This window comes from Salmo salar, chromosome 09 (assembly GCF_965601325.2).
Source record: "Salmo salar chromosome 09, fSalSal1, whole genome shotgun sequence".
NCBI classification, from domain to species: Eukaryota; Metazoa; Chordata; class Actinopteri; order Salmoniformes; family Salmonidae; genus Salmo; species Salmo salar.
Window position 1 is genome coordinate 3,304,475 of NC_138299.1, and position 16,253 is coordinate 3,320,727.

Sequence of the window (16,253 nt, forward strand, 5' to 3'; positions counted from 1 at the left end):
AGCTCATGAAGTGTTTGATTAGATTCCCGATCACATTTGCATTGATGTCAGAGTGATAAGAGGGACAATAGCGTGCTGAGTATCACGCAGTTAGCAAGTTTGGTAGGCTACTAATGACCATCAGCAGCATCAGAGTTTGGAGAAGCCTAATTCCCATGACTAAACGGTACGTGGAATTTGACTGCCTTCATGGCTCGTGAACGCCATTGTGGCGGTAATACGGTCACCGCAACTGCCCTACTTAGTGTAATAACGTAGGTATTGGACTGACACGAGTTTGAGTCCCAGTCAGACTTTTCCCTGAATTTGCTGCATTGGTGTCAGTGTGGGATGCTACTCCTGTAAGGCCGTCAAAAGTGTGTCTGTGTGCAAGACACATAAAAATGAGTGGAGGGGGTCATTAAAGTTACAACTCCTACCTGGTTCATCACAGTTAGGCTGGCTAGTGCCGGGTCCTTTCCTGGTCCCTGCTCTCTCCTGCCCCCTGCTGTCCACACACCAGCAGTGTCCTGTGGAACCATGGCACTGCAGGGCTCTGTATTGACCCTGCTCATCGCACTCAGGCACAAAGACCACCAGGATACGGTACCCCTCAGAACTGATCGTCTGGACACTGTCTTTATGCTGCTCACAGCGAGTCTTGGCCCTCTCAGGAAGATCTGTAGAGACAGGTAAGGGGTTAAACTAGGGAACTGATCAACCCAATCATACATTGCAAAAAATTGGTTGTAGTGGTACTTCCGGTACAAAATACTAACTTGGTAAAACTAAATGTTAAAAAATGACCACATATGTCAAAGCAATGGATTATACCTTTCATTCTGGTAGTAAATGTCTATGCTCAAGCCTTGAGTCAAGGTGTTTGCTTTATTATCGTTTATTACATGTGGTAGCATGCTAGGTATTGTCTTTGGTAGCTAGCGCAAAAGCTAGCACAGTTGCGTAAACTGGAGCTCGCTAACTGGCTAGGTAAAATTGAAATGGAGATAGGGAGAACTTTTTACGTCACCCAAATGGCAACTTAATTATCTAGCTACTAAAAGATCCATAACTTGTGTTCAGCGACCAGTCAAAATCCAGTATTCCTTACCAAGCTTGCTAGCTTCAGTTAGCTTGTCAGCTAGCTACCGCTAGTACATTTAGTAACATTCGCTAATGTCTATGGGAAGGCTAGTGGAGATAGGGATTTGCAGTTTTTTGGCTTATGATTTTCCAGAAATCTACACTCTATGCACCACAGTTAATTATAACAAAGCAAACGGGCTCAAGGAATATATTGAGCTTGAACATATGCCATTGGAAATTAAAGGTATACAGTACAGTCTAAACCACTGTTTTTACATATTTTGGTATTTTTTGACATTTTACAAAATGTGCATCTCCACATGCAATTCATAACAAAAGTCATGCTGGAACAACCGATTTTGCGAGTGACCATGGGATTGGTCGAAATCTAGTATAGTGTATGGTCGTTAGTACAACACCAAGCGACCTTGTCAACAGGTTTGGGACACTTAGTGTAATAACTTAGGTATTGGACTGACATGAGTTTGAGTCCCAGTCCGACTTCTCCCTGAATTTTCTGCATTGGTGTCAGTGTGGGATGCTACTCCTGTAAGGCCATCAAAAGTGTGTCTGTGTGCAAGACACATAAAAATCAGCAGAGAGGGTCATTAAAGTTACAACTCCTACCTGGTTCATCACAGTTAGGCTGGCTAGTGCCAGGTCCTTTCCTGGTCCCTGCTCTCTCCTGCCCCTTGCTGTCCACACACCAGCAGTGTCCTGTGGAACCATGGCACTGCAGGGCTCTGTATTGACCCTGCTCATCGCACTCAGGCACAAAGACCCCCAGGATAGGGTACCCCTCAGGACTGATCGTCTGGACACTGTCTTTATGCTGCTCACAGTGAGTCTTGGCCCTCTCAGGAAGATCTGTAGAGACAGGTAAGGGGTTAAACTAGGGAACTGATACGGGAATTTTCGAATCCCAATGCTATTAATTACCAATCAATAAGCCATGACTAATCCCCAAGGTTTGTAAGACACTAGGTTAATAATAATAATTAGGCAAGGACTCAGCTTTCTGCAAAAGATCTGTACAGTTTATTCAGAGAACGTTCTGCCGTCCATTTTACAGAACATCATTATATACCAGACTCCTCATTTATGCACACACATTACACACTAGCATCAAGAGTTAATTGTCCTCTTCCTCAGAACTCTCAAAACCTTAACTCCTGATCCTGCCGACATTTTTAGAACTCTGAGATTAGGGAAACCTGGAGGGTTCAAGCTAGGTCAGGTCAGCCACAGTTTAACAGATCTTAATGTTTACTTAAACACACACCCCCCAATTCCTCTCTCATCCTAGTCAATCTCCTGAGACTTATGCTTAACCCTTTAGTTACTCATTCTACAGGCTATATAGACCATTTCCCTAAATTCAGGATAGAATTATTTAATAATTTACACTCAAGCAGAAATCTCCTGCAACAGGAACTGATCAACCCAATCATACATTGCAAAAAATTGGTTGTAGTGGTACTTCCGGTACAAAATACTAACTTGGTAAAACTAAATGTTAAAAAATGACCACATATGTCAAAGCAATGGATTATACCTTTCATTCTGGTAGTAAATGTCTATGCTCAAGCCTTGAGTCAAGGTGTTTGCTTTATTATCGTTTATTACATGTGGTAGCATGCTAGGTATTGTCTTTGGTAGCTAGCGCAAAAGCTAGCATAGTTGTGTTAACTGGAGCTCGCCAACAAGCTAACTGGCTAGGTAAAATTGAAATGGGGATAGGGACAACTTTTTGCGTCGCCCAAATGGCAACTTAATTAGCCTGCTACTAAAAGATCCATAACTTGTGTTCAACGACCAGTCAAAATCCAGTATTCCTTACCAAGCTTGCTAGCTTCAGTTAGCTTGTCAGCTAGCTACCGCTAGTACATTTAGTAACATTCGCTAATGTCTGTGGGAAGGCTAGAGGAGATAGGGATTTGCAGTTTTTTGGCTTATGATTTTCCAGAAATCTACACTATGCACCACAGTTAATTATAACAAAGCAAAAGGGCTCAAGGAATATATTGAGCTTGAACATATGCCATTGGAAATTAAAGGTATACAGTACAGTCTAAACCACTGTTTTTACATATTTTGGTATTTTTTTTACATTGTACAAAATGTGCATCTCCACATGCAATTCGTAACAAAAGTAATGCTGGAACAACCGATTTTGCGAGTTACCATGGGATTGGTCGAAATCTAGTATAGTGTATGGTCGTTAGTACAACACCTAGCGACCTTGTCAACAGGTTTGGGACACTTAGGTATTGGACTGACATGAGTTTGAGTCCCAGTCGGACTTTTCCCTGAATTTGCTGGATTGGTGTCAGTGTGGGAAGCTACTCCTGTAAGGCCATCAAAAGTGTGTCTGTGTGCAAGACACATACAAATCAGCAGAGAGGGTCATTAAAGTTACAACTCTTACCTGGTTCATCACAGTTAGGCTGGCCAGCACCGGGTGGTTTCCTGGTCCCTGCCCTCTCCTGCCCCCTGTTGTCCACACACCAGCAGTGTCCTGTAGAACCGTGACACTGCAGTGCTCTGTACTGACCCTGCTCATCGCACTGGGGTACAAAACCCTCCACGATGGAGTACCCCTCAGGACTGGTCGTCTGGACACTGTCTCTGTGGTGTTCACATTGAGTCTTAGGCCTCTCAGTGTGATCTGTAGAGACAGGTAAAGGGTGCTCAGACACACACACACACACACACACACACACACACACACACACACACACACACGCACACAGAGACACAGTAAGTTGAATTTAAAATGTTTATGTGGCACTGATTCAACTCAACGAGGAGTCAAACCAACTCTATTTTTTAAAGTTATGATAACAAATTAACCTTTCCCAGCATGCTCTACTTTTTTTTTTAAACTGTTTTTAATATCTGTGTTTATTCATGTACATTGAGTGTACATTGATTAATCTTATGCTACACAATTATCAATTACATATATTTTTCTAAACTAATCCAATCATTTAGTTTGAACTTTTGCATCCGTTGCTGAAATGGTTGTTCCAGTCTAAATGGCTTAGGTCTCCTCCCACTGTTCCTAACCCTGGCAGTCATAATGAATGCAGGTTGTGGGTGAATACAAATTTAAAAACTGTTGGATATCTTAACTCTGGCTGGATTCCAATAGAAATTACATTTCACGGCCTCCCGAGTTGGCGCAGCGGTCTAAGGCATGGCAGTGCTTGATGTGTCATTACAGATCCGGGTTCAATCCCGGGCTGTGTCGCAGCCAGCCGCGACCAGAAGACCCATGAGGCAACGCACAATTGGCCAATTGGCCCAGCGTCGTCCGTGTTAGGGGAGAATTTGGCCGGCTGGGATGTCTGTCCTTGTCGCATCGCGCTCTAGTGACTCCTGTGGTGGGCCGGGCGCATGCATGCTGACACGGTCGTTTCCTCCGACACATTGGTGCGGCTGGCTTCCGGGTTTATACAGCAGTGTGTCAAGAAGCAGTGTGGCTTTCGGAGGACGCATGGCTCTCGACCTTCGCTTCTCCCGAGTCCCTGTTAGGGAGTTTCAGCGATGGGAAAAGACTAAATACCAATTGAAAATCACAAAAATGGGGAGAAAAAGGGGTACAATAAATAAAACAAAAATTACAATTCACTTTGCAAGCCTGCATAATGTAGGGTAGGGTTGCAAAATAATGGCAATTTTCCAAGATGTTATAGAAATTGCGGTTGGAAAATTCCTGGAAATCCTTCAAACAGGATTTGTTTTTATATCTGGGAAAATTAACAGAATTTTGCAACCCTACTTGCAGACTTGATGTGGCCTGTAAATTATGAGTTTCAGGCCACTGTATTAGGGTAAAGCTAGGCCTCAAAATAAGGCCTTATGAGATATCTAATGTACAGTTGAAGACGGAAGTTTACATACACTTAGGTTGAGTCATTAAAACTCATTTTTCAACCACTCCACAAATTTCTTGTAACAAACTATAGTTTTGGCAAGTCGGGTAGGACATCTACTTTGTGCATGACAAGTCATTTTTCCAACAATTGTTTACAGACAGATTATTTCACTTATAATTCACTGTATCACAATTCCAGTGGGTCAGAAGTTTACATACACTAAGTTGACTGTGCCTTTAAACAGCTTGGAAAATTCCAGAAAATGATGTCATGGCTTTAGAAGCTTCTGATAGGCTAATTGACATAATTTGAGTAAATTGGAGGTGTACCTGTGGATGTATTTCAAGGCCTACCTGGATGCTCCCTACCTTGGGAGCAATTTCCAAATTCCTGAAGGTACCACACTCATCTGTACAAACAACAGTACGCAAGTATAAACACCATGGGACCAGGCAGCCATCATACCGCTCAGGAAGGAGACACGTTCAGTCTCCTAGAAATGAACGTACTTTGATGCGAAAAGTGCAAATCAATCCCAGAACAACAGCAAAGGACCTTGTGAAGATGCTGGAGGAAACAGGTACAAAAGTATCTATAGCCACAGTAAAACGAGTCCTATATCGACATAACCTGAAAGGCCGCTCAGCAAGGAAGAAGCCACAGCTCCAAAACCTCCATAAAAAAGCCAGACTACGTTTTGCAACTGCACATCGGGACAAAGATCGTACTTTTTGGAGAAAAGTCCTCTGGTCTGATGAAACAAAAACACCATCCCAACCGTGAAGCACGGGGGTGGCAACATCATGTTGTAGGGGTGCTTTGTTGCAGGAGGGACTGGTGCACTTCACAAAATAGATGGCTTCATGTGGAAGGAAAATTATGTGGATATATTGAAGCAACATCTCAAGACATCAGTCAGGAAGTTAAAGCTTGGTCGCAAATGGGTCTTCCAAATGGACAATGACCCCAAGCATACTTCCAATGTTGTGGCAAAATGGCTTAAGGACAACAAAGTCAAGGTAATGGAGTGGCCATCACAAAGCCCTGACCTCAATCCTATAGAAAATTTGTGGGCAGAACTGAAAAAGCGTGTGCGAGCAAGGAGGCCTACAAACCTGACTCAGTTACACCAGCTCTGTCAGGAGGAATGGGCCAAAATTCACCCAATTTATTCTGGGAAGCTTGTGGAAGCCTACCCGAAACGTTTGACCCAAGTTAAACAATTTAAAGGCAATGCTACCAAATACTAATTGAGTGTATGTAAACTTCTGACCCACTGGGAATGTGATGAATGAAAAAGAAAGCTGAAATAAATCATTCTCTCTACTATTTTTCTGACATTTCATATACTTAAAATAAAAGTGGTGATCCTAACTGACCTAAGACAGGGAATTTTTACTAGGATTAAATGTCAGGAATTGTGAAAAACTGAGTTTAAATGTATTTGGCTACGGTGTATGTAAACTTCCGACTTCAACTATATAGTCATAAAGAGTTTAATTATAATGATAATAGTCGCCTAGGAACTCACTTGGTGGAGGCCAAAGGACTGAAAATGTATGAATTTAACAACCATGTCTCTGTCTCTAAGAAATATAGTCATGTGTGGTAACTATCCAATTCACTCTAAAAGGCAAGGCACACTGGGAAATGATATTGCAGGCGTGCCTTAGTGGGGGCATTAATCAACATTTTCAAGTTGATACAACTTAAATGTGGACAAGCTACAGGGTCTGTCACGACTTCCACCGAAGGTGGCTCCTCTCCCTGTTCGGGCGGTGCTCGGCGGTCGTCGTCGCCGGCCTTCTAGCTGCCACCGATCCCATTTTCCTTTTCGTTTGTGTCTGTCTGTTTTTTCACACCTGTGTTCAGTTAGTTGATTTCGGTGGGTTTATCTACACCCCGCTGCATGCTAGGCTTTGTGCGGGATTATTTGTGTGTATTGCATGTTAGGGGTGCATGCCTGCACCACGGGGTTTCGATTTATTTCGGTAGTGTTACCGTGTGTTTGAGACTTTGTTTTTGGAATCGAGGTTTCTCCTCCGTGTGTGCAATTAGTTTCCCTGTGGGTGGCGACTACGTTTGTGCGTGTTTTTCCCTCTTGTTTTTACTGTGAGTTCGGGACCGCCTTATTAAACATTTTGTGCCACTGGAACTTCTTTGCTCTCCTGCTCCTGATTCCTACACCCTTCCTCCTACTAGGAGGCATTGTTACAGGGTCACAATGACTATTGGTTTGAGTAATAACTTCAAAATCACTTCATATAACTGTACTCAGATATATTTAGTGCAACAGTTTTAAAAAAATGGAGTAATGACAGCACATTGGGGTTTACAGTGAGGGAATAGGGGAGAGAGAGACGTGGACACTGCTGTCTTTGGCCGATCAACTACGTAAATGTGTCTCGTGTCTCAACCGCTCTCTGCTCTCTCTGAGCTCTAGGCTAAAGCCAATACAGAGGAAGACAGAACGCTTCTGAACTTTTGCTATTTGAGTGTAGTTAACTAACGGTTGTGTGTTTACTGATTATATTTGAGTTAAGGCTATTTGTTCAAATTAAGGTCATCAGTTTCCCACATTTTTTTTGTAAACTTAGTTACATTTGAGTAATGGTAAATTATTGTTTTTAAGTAAGGTGGTCTTTACTAAACTCAAGCATTTCAAGTACTTATACTTATACTTATTAAGTGACTGACTTAAAAGATTATGTCGTGTTCACTTCACCATATATATTTAATTTCACTAGTGTTTTTTATGTATAGAGAAATCAAAATACTAGTACTGCTCACTTCAGCTATTTAAGTTTCTTAACTTATTTTCTTTGAGGCAATCAGTTTCCTAAAAAATGTAGTAGCCAGAATTTATCCAGTGTGGAAATCGGCCCGATATTGCGGTTTACTTTGAGCACTGCTGTGTCTACCTTTAAACTACAAGTCATATTCTTCAAAAATAAATGGGGATATTACATTAGTTGAAATCACCAATGAGCCATCGGAAAGTGTAGATATAACATGGATTCCAGTAGGGAACACCATCTGCCGAGAGAGAAATTCCTCGACCTTTTGAAAAACCAGTTTCTAGGGGGTGTCAACAGTTAACTGGTGTTTCCTTGACACGAAGGCCTCTCACTCTCCTTGACAGCTTTGTGGATGAAAACCCCATCTGGTGAGTGGTCCCATCCACACTTCCCTCTCAGGGTAAAAAAAAAAAATTGTTTCTTTATTTTCCCAAGTCCTTCAAAAGCTGTGTTGAATCTGTCATGGCATCTGGAAGTTAGTACCACTGGTATAGTATGTTTAATGAGGCAATTACTGCTTCTCTCAGACAAATAAGCACTTACAGACAATGTGGACACATCGTATATGAGGTTCAAGAGAGAGGGAGATCGTCGCTGGATAGTTTTAATAAGTAGGATTATAATAGAAAGTGTCTAGATGAATATGTCAACAGGTTTCGCCAAAGAGTAAATGTGACTAGTTTCAGGAAACTAGGCGTATATTGCGCGTCACTACTTCACAAGAGCGGCATTTGAACGTAAACTTTTTTTAAAATCAAAAAGCGTTTCTAGTTGTTTAAGCCACGGAAAAAGACAGGAACCTACACGCTAGCCATGATTGGCTGAGATAATGGATGGGCTGGACATGCCGAGAGATGCGTTTGGATTGCTCTGCCATGTAGCACACTTAGGTCTATAACATGCGCTGGTCAGTATGTGTAAGTAATCCTTTCTAACGCAGCTTTTTTGAAATATATCACGTAGTAGAAAAGTGTTGGTCTCCACTTTCTGGAGGACCGAGTTTTGAAATCAGTGGAATGCCCGGTGGAATTAGAGTATGATAGCTAAGGAGATGGAGAACATTATGGCATTTGATTGCAAATATGCAGAGGGAGTCAAAGAGAACATACAGAAGTCTGTTTTATAAAACACCTGTCTCCGGATTACATCTTCAAACTAAGGGCAACCATGGCATCCATGACAGAGAAGGACTAAACTCTAAATTCCAAGCATCTGCCTCTAACCCTAGGAAGCTCTTTGCTACCTTCTCCTCCCTCCTGAATCCTCCTCCCCCTCCCCCCCCTCCTCCCTCTCTGCGGATGACTTCGTCAACCATTTTGAAAAGAAGGTTGACGATATCCGATCCTCGTTTGCTAAGTCAAACGACACCGCTGGTCCTGCTCACACTGCCCTACCCTGTGCTTTGACCTCTTTCTCCCCTCTCTCTCCAGATGAAATCTTGCGTCTTGTGACGGCCGGCCGCCCAACAACCTGCCCACTTGACCCTATCCCCTCCTCTCTTCTCCAGACCATTTCTGGAGACCTTCTCCCCTACCTCACCTCGCTCATCAACTCATCCTTGACCGCTGGCTACGTCCCTTCCGTCTTCAAGAGAGCGAGAGTTGCACCCCTTCTGAAAAAACCTACACTCGATCCCTCCGATGTCAACAACTACAGACCAGTATCCCTTCTTTCTTTTCTCTCCAAAACTCTTGAACGTGCCGTCCTTGGCCAGCTCTCTTGCTATCTCTCTCAGAATGACCTTCTTGATCCTAATCAGTCAGGTTTCAAGACTGGGCATTCAACTGAGACTGCTCTTCTCTGTGTCACGGAGGCTCTCCACACTGCTAAAGCTAACTCTCTCTCCTCTGCTCTCATCCTTCTAGACCTATCTGCTGCCTTTGATACTGTGAACCATCAGATCCTCCTCTCCACCCTCTCCGAGTTGGGCATCTCCGGCGCGGCCCACGCTTGGATTGCGTCCTACCTGACAGGTCGCTCCTACCAGGTGGCGTGGCGAGAATCTGTCTCCGCACCATGCGCTCTCACCACTGGCTCTGTTCTAGGCCCTCTCCTATTCTCGCTATACACCAAGTCATTTGGCTCTGTCATATCCTCACATGGTCTCTCCTATCATTGCTATGCAGACGACACACAATTAATCTTCTCCTTTCCCCCTTCTGATAACCAGGTGGCGAATCGCATCTCTGCATGTCTGTCAGACATATCAGTGTGGATGACGGATCACCACCTCAAGCTGAACCTCGGCAAGACGGAGCTGCTCTTCCTCCCGGGGAAGGACTGCCCGTTCCATGATCTCGCCATCACGGTTGACAACTCCCTTGTGTCCTCCTCCCAGAGTGCTAAGAACCTTGGCGTGACCCTGGACAACACCCTGTCGTTCTCCACTAACATCAAGGCGGTGACCCGATCCTGTAGGTTCATGCTCTACAACATTCGTAGAGTACGACCCTGCCTCACACAGGAAGCGGCGCAGGTCCTAATCCAGGCACTTGTCATCTCCCGTCTGGATTACTGCAACTCGCTGTTGGCTGGGCTCCCTGCCTGTGCCATTAAACCCCTACAACTCATCCAGAATGCCGCAGCCCGTCTGGTGTTCAACCTTCCCAAGTTCTCTCACGTCACCCCGCTCCTCCGCTCTCTCCACTGGCTTCCAGTTGAAGCTCGCATCCGCTACAAGACCATGGTGATTGCCTGCGGAGCTGTGAAGGGAACGGCACCTCCATACCTTCAGGCTCTGATCAGGCCCTACACCCAAACAAGGGCACTGCGTTCATCCACCTCTGGCCTGCTGGCCCCCCTACCTCTGAGGAAGCACAGTTCCCGCTCAGCCCAGTCAAAACTGTTCGCTGCTCTGGCACCCCAATGGTGGAACAAGCTCCCTCACGATGCCAGGACAGCGGAGTCAATCACCACCTTCCGGAGACACCTGAAACCCCACCTCTTTAAGGAATACCTAGGATAGGATAAAGTAATCCTTCTAACCCCCACCCCCCCCTTAAAAGATTTAGATGCACTATTGTAAAGTGGTTGTTCCACTGGATATCATAAGGTGAATGCACCAATTTGTAAGTCGCTCTGGATAAGAGCATCTGCTAAATGACTTAAATGTAAATGTAAATGTAAGGAGAAGCGTCCATCCATGTATATGGGTAAGATACACTGCGTGCACAATTATTAGGCAAATTGTATTCCTCGGGATTAATTTAATTGTTGAACAAACACAATGCTCTCAGTCAATCCAAAATGTTATTGAACCTCAAACCTGAATGTTTAACAAAGGAAAAGCGAGTTTTGTCTTTCTCAGGGAAATATATAAGTGTGCACAATTATTAGGCAACTATTAATGTGCAGAATTATTAGGCAACTAAATTACAAAAATAAAAATTACAACTCACTTATTTATTCTAGAGTAAGTGTAACAGATAAGTAACACAAAACAATTATATAACATTTTTGGCCTTTCAAAAATATTCAGTGATCAATATAGCCACCCTTATTTTCAATAACTGCCATGAGCCTTCCATCCATGGAGTCTGTCAGTTTCTTGATCTGTTCATGATCAATTTTTGCTGAAGCAGCAACCACAGCCTCCCAAATGCTGTTCAAAAATGTGTATTGTCTTCCATCACTGTAAATCTCACGTTTGAGAAGGGCCCACAAGTTCTCAATAGGATTTAAGTCAGGTGAGGAAGGGGGCCAGGTCATTATTCAGGCATCTTTGAGGCCCTTGCTGGCTAGCCAAGCAGTGGAGTACTTGGATGCATGTGATGGAGCATTGTCCTGCATAAAGATCATGGCCTTCTAGAATGCTGAGGACTTCTTCCTGTACCACTGTTTGATGAAAGAATCTTCCAGAAACTGGCAGTAGGTTTGGGAGTTGAGTTTTAGTCCATCTTCAACCCCAAAAGGTCCAACTACCTCATCCTCAATGATAGCAGCCCATACCAGTACCCCTCCTTCACCTTGCTGGCACCTGACTCAAAGTGGTGCCCTGTGTCCATTACTGATCCATCCACGGGCCCATCCATTTGGTCCATCAAGAGTCACTTTCATTTCATCTGTCCATAAAACCTTTCAAAAATCTGTCTTCAGGTATTTCTTTGCCCAATCTTGACGCTTCAACTTGTGAATCTTATTCAGTGGTGGTCTTGTTTCAGTTTTCTTGACCTTGGCCATGTCTCTGAGCACTTGACACCTCGTACTTCTGAACACTCCAGGTAGGTTGCAGTTCTGGAATACAGTGGCACTGGAGGATAATGGGTTCCTGGTAGTTTGACGTTTAAGTCTTCAAGTCTTTTGCAGTTAATTTGCGCCTTTTCTTCCCCATTATTTTTTTGCGCCCCAGTTGACTATTCGCAACAAAACGTTTGAATGTCCGGTGGTCACACCTCAATAGTTTAGCTATTTAAAGAATGTCGCATCCGTCTGAAAGGCATTTTACATTTTTGGCTTTTCAGTGTCAGTTAAATTTCTTTTTTGGCCCATTTTACCTGAGGTAATGAGGCTGCCTAATAATTATGCACACCTTGATATAAGGTGTTATTCACTTTCATTACACAAATACATATCACCTGAAAATGATTAAATCCAATAAGCATTCAAGTTTATATGGTTTGGAGTTTGAAAATGTGAATAGAAACAATGATAAGATCAGAATACTCACGTGCCTAATAATTGTGCACGCAGTGTAGTCTAGCTAGCTACATTTTCAGAAATTATACATTTCTTATTTTGTCAGAAAGTCGTTTTCATTTCAAGTTAAAGCGTACTGTTAGCTAGCTAACGTTAGCTGGCTGGCTGGCTCGCTAACGTTACATGTATGATCTGTGTAGTAATATTATTCGTATCTCAGAGCCATTTGCATTGCTAGTTATAGCCTAATGTTAGTTAGCTAGCGAACATTAAACCTGGTTGGTTAGCTACCTGCAGATTCATGCAGGGTAGTAACGTTATGAGTTGGGATTATGGTTCATTGTTTAGCTAGGGACATGTCTAAACAAAAGACTCCACTATGCAAGTAACCATTTTACTACACCTTCTGTATCCTGTGCATGTGACAAATAAACTTAGATTTTATTTGACATAGTATGTTTTTACCAGAGATGGTATTGTGAAGAACAAAATGACCTGCACCAAAGTCAAATTAGGATATAACGTTAGGCCAACGAGACAGTGTCCAAGTTCAAATATTCTCCGGTAGAATGCCCTGCTTCTATTTTGTCACACTCACAACGGTAAGCTATTTTCTATAATTGGCTCACTATTAACTTGTAAATAATGATCATGTTGTGAGTTTATTTTCCTGTAATAATGAAGACAAATGAGCTAAAGTGAAGATGTTGTCAGCTATATGATATGGTCATTATTTGAACTGGCTAGCCAGCTAACTTAACATTAGCTAACAAGCTAGAAATGAACCAAAACATTGTGTAGAAAGTTGCTTTTAGTTGCCTGGTTTGCTAAATTGATTAAACAGATTAGTTTATTGGTGTTAAAATACACTAGTTATGCTATTTTGGACCACCAGGCTGCTGATGTCATGCAGCCTGTAGTTCTTGTGTTTATAATTTTTCATAACGACAATGACAAGTTTGATGTCGGATGACAATAGAATGTTCATGATGTCACTGGGCCAACTGTCGAGAGATGTAATATAAACCAGCCTTTAGTCTTGAAATCTTTGGTTGTTTAGTACATGGCCTCACATGTGAATCCGTAACCTGTCTGGGCTAGGGGGCAGTAATTTCACGGCCGGATGAAAAACGTACCCAATTTAAACAGGTTACTACTCTGGCCCAGGAACTAGAATATGCATATTATTAGTAGATTTGGATAGAAAACACTCTGAAGTTTCTAAAACTGTGTCTGTGAGTATAACAGAACTCATATGGCAGGCAAAAACCTGAGACAAATCTAAGCAGGAAGTGGAAAGTCTGAGAATTGTAGTTCTTCTTTTGATTCTCTATCGAAGCTACAGTGTCTGTGGGGTGACGTTGCACTTCCTAAGGCTTCCATTGGCTGTCTAAAGCCTTCAGAAAGTGGTTTGAGCATTTTCCTGTCACTGGGCAGATTATAGGAGCTCAGTTACTGAGTGGTCTGCCTGGCAACAAAGGGATTGGACATGATCGGTCCCGCGAGCGCACCCCTCCTTCTTTTTTTTCTTGAATGAATACGCTATTGTCCGGTTGGAATATTATCGCAATTTTACGTTAAAAATACCATAAAGATTGATTTTAAACAGCGTTTGACATGCTTCTAAGTACGGTAATGGAACATTTAGACTTTTCGTCTCTCGTTCCGCGCTCGCGTGGTATGCCTTTGGATAAGTGATCTGTACGCACGAACAAAACGGAGGTATTTGTACATAAATATGGATTATTTCGAACAAAAACAACATTTATTGTGGAAGTAGCAGTCCTGAGAGTGCATTTTGACGAAGATCAGCAAAGGTAAGAGCATATTTCTAATACTAATTCTGAGTTTAGGTTGCCCCGAACCTGGCGGGTGTCTGAATAGCTCACCGTGATGGCTGAGCTATGTACTCAGAATATTGAAAAATGTGCTTTCTCCGTAAAGCTATTTTAAAATCTGACACAGTGGTTGCATCCAGGGGTAGTCTATCTATAATTCTTAAAATAATTGTTATATATTTTGTTATATATTTTGTCAACGTTTATGATGAGTATTTTTGTAAATTGATGTGCACATTCGCCGGACGTTTTGGTGGGAATACATTTTCTGAACATCACGCGCCAATGTAAAATGCTGTTTTTGGATATAAATATGAACTTTATCGAACAAAACATACATGTATTGTGTAACATAATGTCCTAGGAGTGTCATCTGATGAAGATCGTCAAAGGTTAGTGGTTCATTTAGCTGTGTTTTGGGTTTTATTGACACATGTCCTTGCTTGGAAAATGGCTGTGATTATTTTTGTCTATGTACTCTCCTAACATAATCTAATGTTTTGCTTTCGCTGTAAAGCCTTTTTGAAACTGGAAAATGTGGTTAGATTAACGAGAAGTTTATCTTTAAAATGGTGTAAAATAGTTGTATGTTTGAGAAAGTTGAATTATGACATTTTGTTGTTTTTGAATTTTCCGCCCTGATATTTCACTGGCTGTGTCCCTAGCCCATAGAAGTTAAAGAGATGGGTGGGGCTAAGGCTTAAGAGGGTGTGAACAATGCTGAATTGGTGTAGCCAAAGATGACCTCTCCAGTAGGTTTACAAAAACATTCAAGGGTCATTTTCTCAAAAGTGAGGCAGCAAGTTTATCAACTTTCATAGCATATTTACTTTCCCATTGTTCCTCAACTGTAGTGTATGATATACCATTTTCTAACTCTGAGGCTCTACTTTTATCCAACGTAAAACACACAATTTCAAATTTTGCTACATATACCTGAATCGAGATGGTCAGTTAGAAATATCAACAGTCAAAAGATGGGGGTCAGAAGAGTTTAGGTTTCACCAAAAGACAAACTTGATGGGATAATGTAAGAGTTTAACACAACAAATGGACCATGGATCATACTGCGGCCGTAAGGTAAGGCAGATCTTACTTCACATATTTCCTTAGTGTAAAAAGGCCCTTCGCTTCTTCTAGTCTCTACACACCACAGTGTTCCTCGCTTGATCATATCGCCTTTTTTCCTCAGAGAAATAATGTGAGGTTTGTCACCGGAGACAGGCAACACAAAAGTTGAACTATTTTCAACTTTGTGTGAAAAGCACATTTTCTCCACACCATTGAAGACATTACCTTTTTTTTTAAGTGCTGTCTCTTTGAAAAGTGTGTTCAGTAAGTGTGTGCATGTGATATGCTGTGTCTCTGAGCAGGTCTCACCTGGTCCGTCGCAGTTGGTGGGGGGAGTTCTGGGCAAAGTCCTGGTCCCTGCTCTCTCCTGCCCCCTACTGTCCACACACCAGCAGTGTCCTGTGGAGCTGTGGCACTGCAGGGCTCTGTACTGACCCTGCTCATCACACTGGGGGACAAAGGCCCCCGGAGCAAGGCCTCCAGGAACAGGCCGAGGCCCCCGGGGAGACAGCCCACCCTGCAGGCTGTCTCTGTGCAGCTCACACTGTGTCTTAGGGCGCTCCGGATGCCCTGAGGACCAAGACACATGGCAAACAAGACCTGAGACAAGATTCAGTACAACTAGCCTAAGTCCCATATCTATGGTGACTCAAAGCTTGTTGGAAGACAGTGCCACTAACTACTAGACCTAGTGCATGTTTTAAGATTTCGATATGAGACAGTGTGGCACATAAGCTAATCTAGTTTGCTATGAAGTCTAAGTTTTAATGAGCATCACCATTGCTAGGGACACACTGGAAGCCGTCTCCTTGGAAATTGTGTTGACACTGGCACTGGAAGGAGCCCAGAGTGTTGGAGCAGGTGGCCTGGGGATGGCAGGGCTGAGAGCGGCACTCGTCCAAGTCTGTGGCACAACAAGCATACTGTAGATTCAATCGCCAAACATCAGAAATGAGGCCAAGTGG

The 16,253-nt window shown here is 42.9% G+C and overlaps 1 protein-coding gene across 2 annotated transcripts in view; it reads right to left on the reverse strand.

Annotated features, from left to right (window-relative positions):
• nid2a (nidogen 2a (osteonidogen)) overlaps nucleotides 1-16,253 on the reverse strand; it is a 104,571-nt gene that overhangs the window by 21,644 nt on the left and 66,674 nt on the right. For both annotated transcript variants that reach the window (XM_014210029.3, XM_014210028.3), the window contains exons 12-16: nucleotides 16,067-16,192; nucleotides 15,598-15,858; nucleotides 3,494-3,733; nucleotides 1,693-1,932; nucleotides 420-659 (exon numbers count right to left, since the gene is read on the reverse strand). In XM_014210029.3, coding sequence (XP_014065504.3) covers nucleotides 420-659; nucleotides 1,693-1,932; nucleotides 3,494-3,733; nucleotides 15,598-15,858; nucleotides 16,067-16,192 — 1,107 coding nt within the window. The remainder of the gene's footprint in view (nucleotides 1-419; nucleotides 660-1,692; nucleotides 1,933-3,493; nucleotides 3,734-15,597; nucleotides 15,859-16,066; nucleotides 16,193-16,253) is intronic.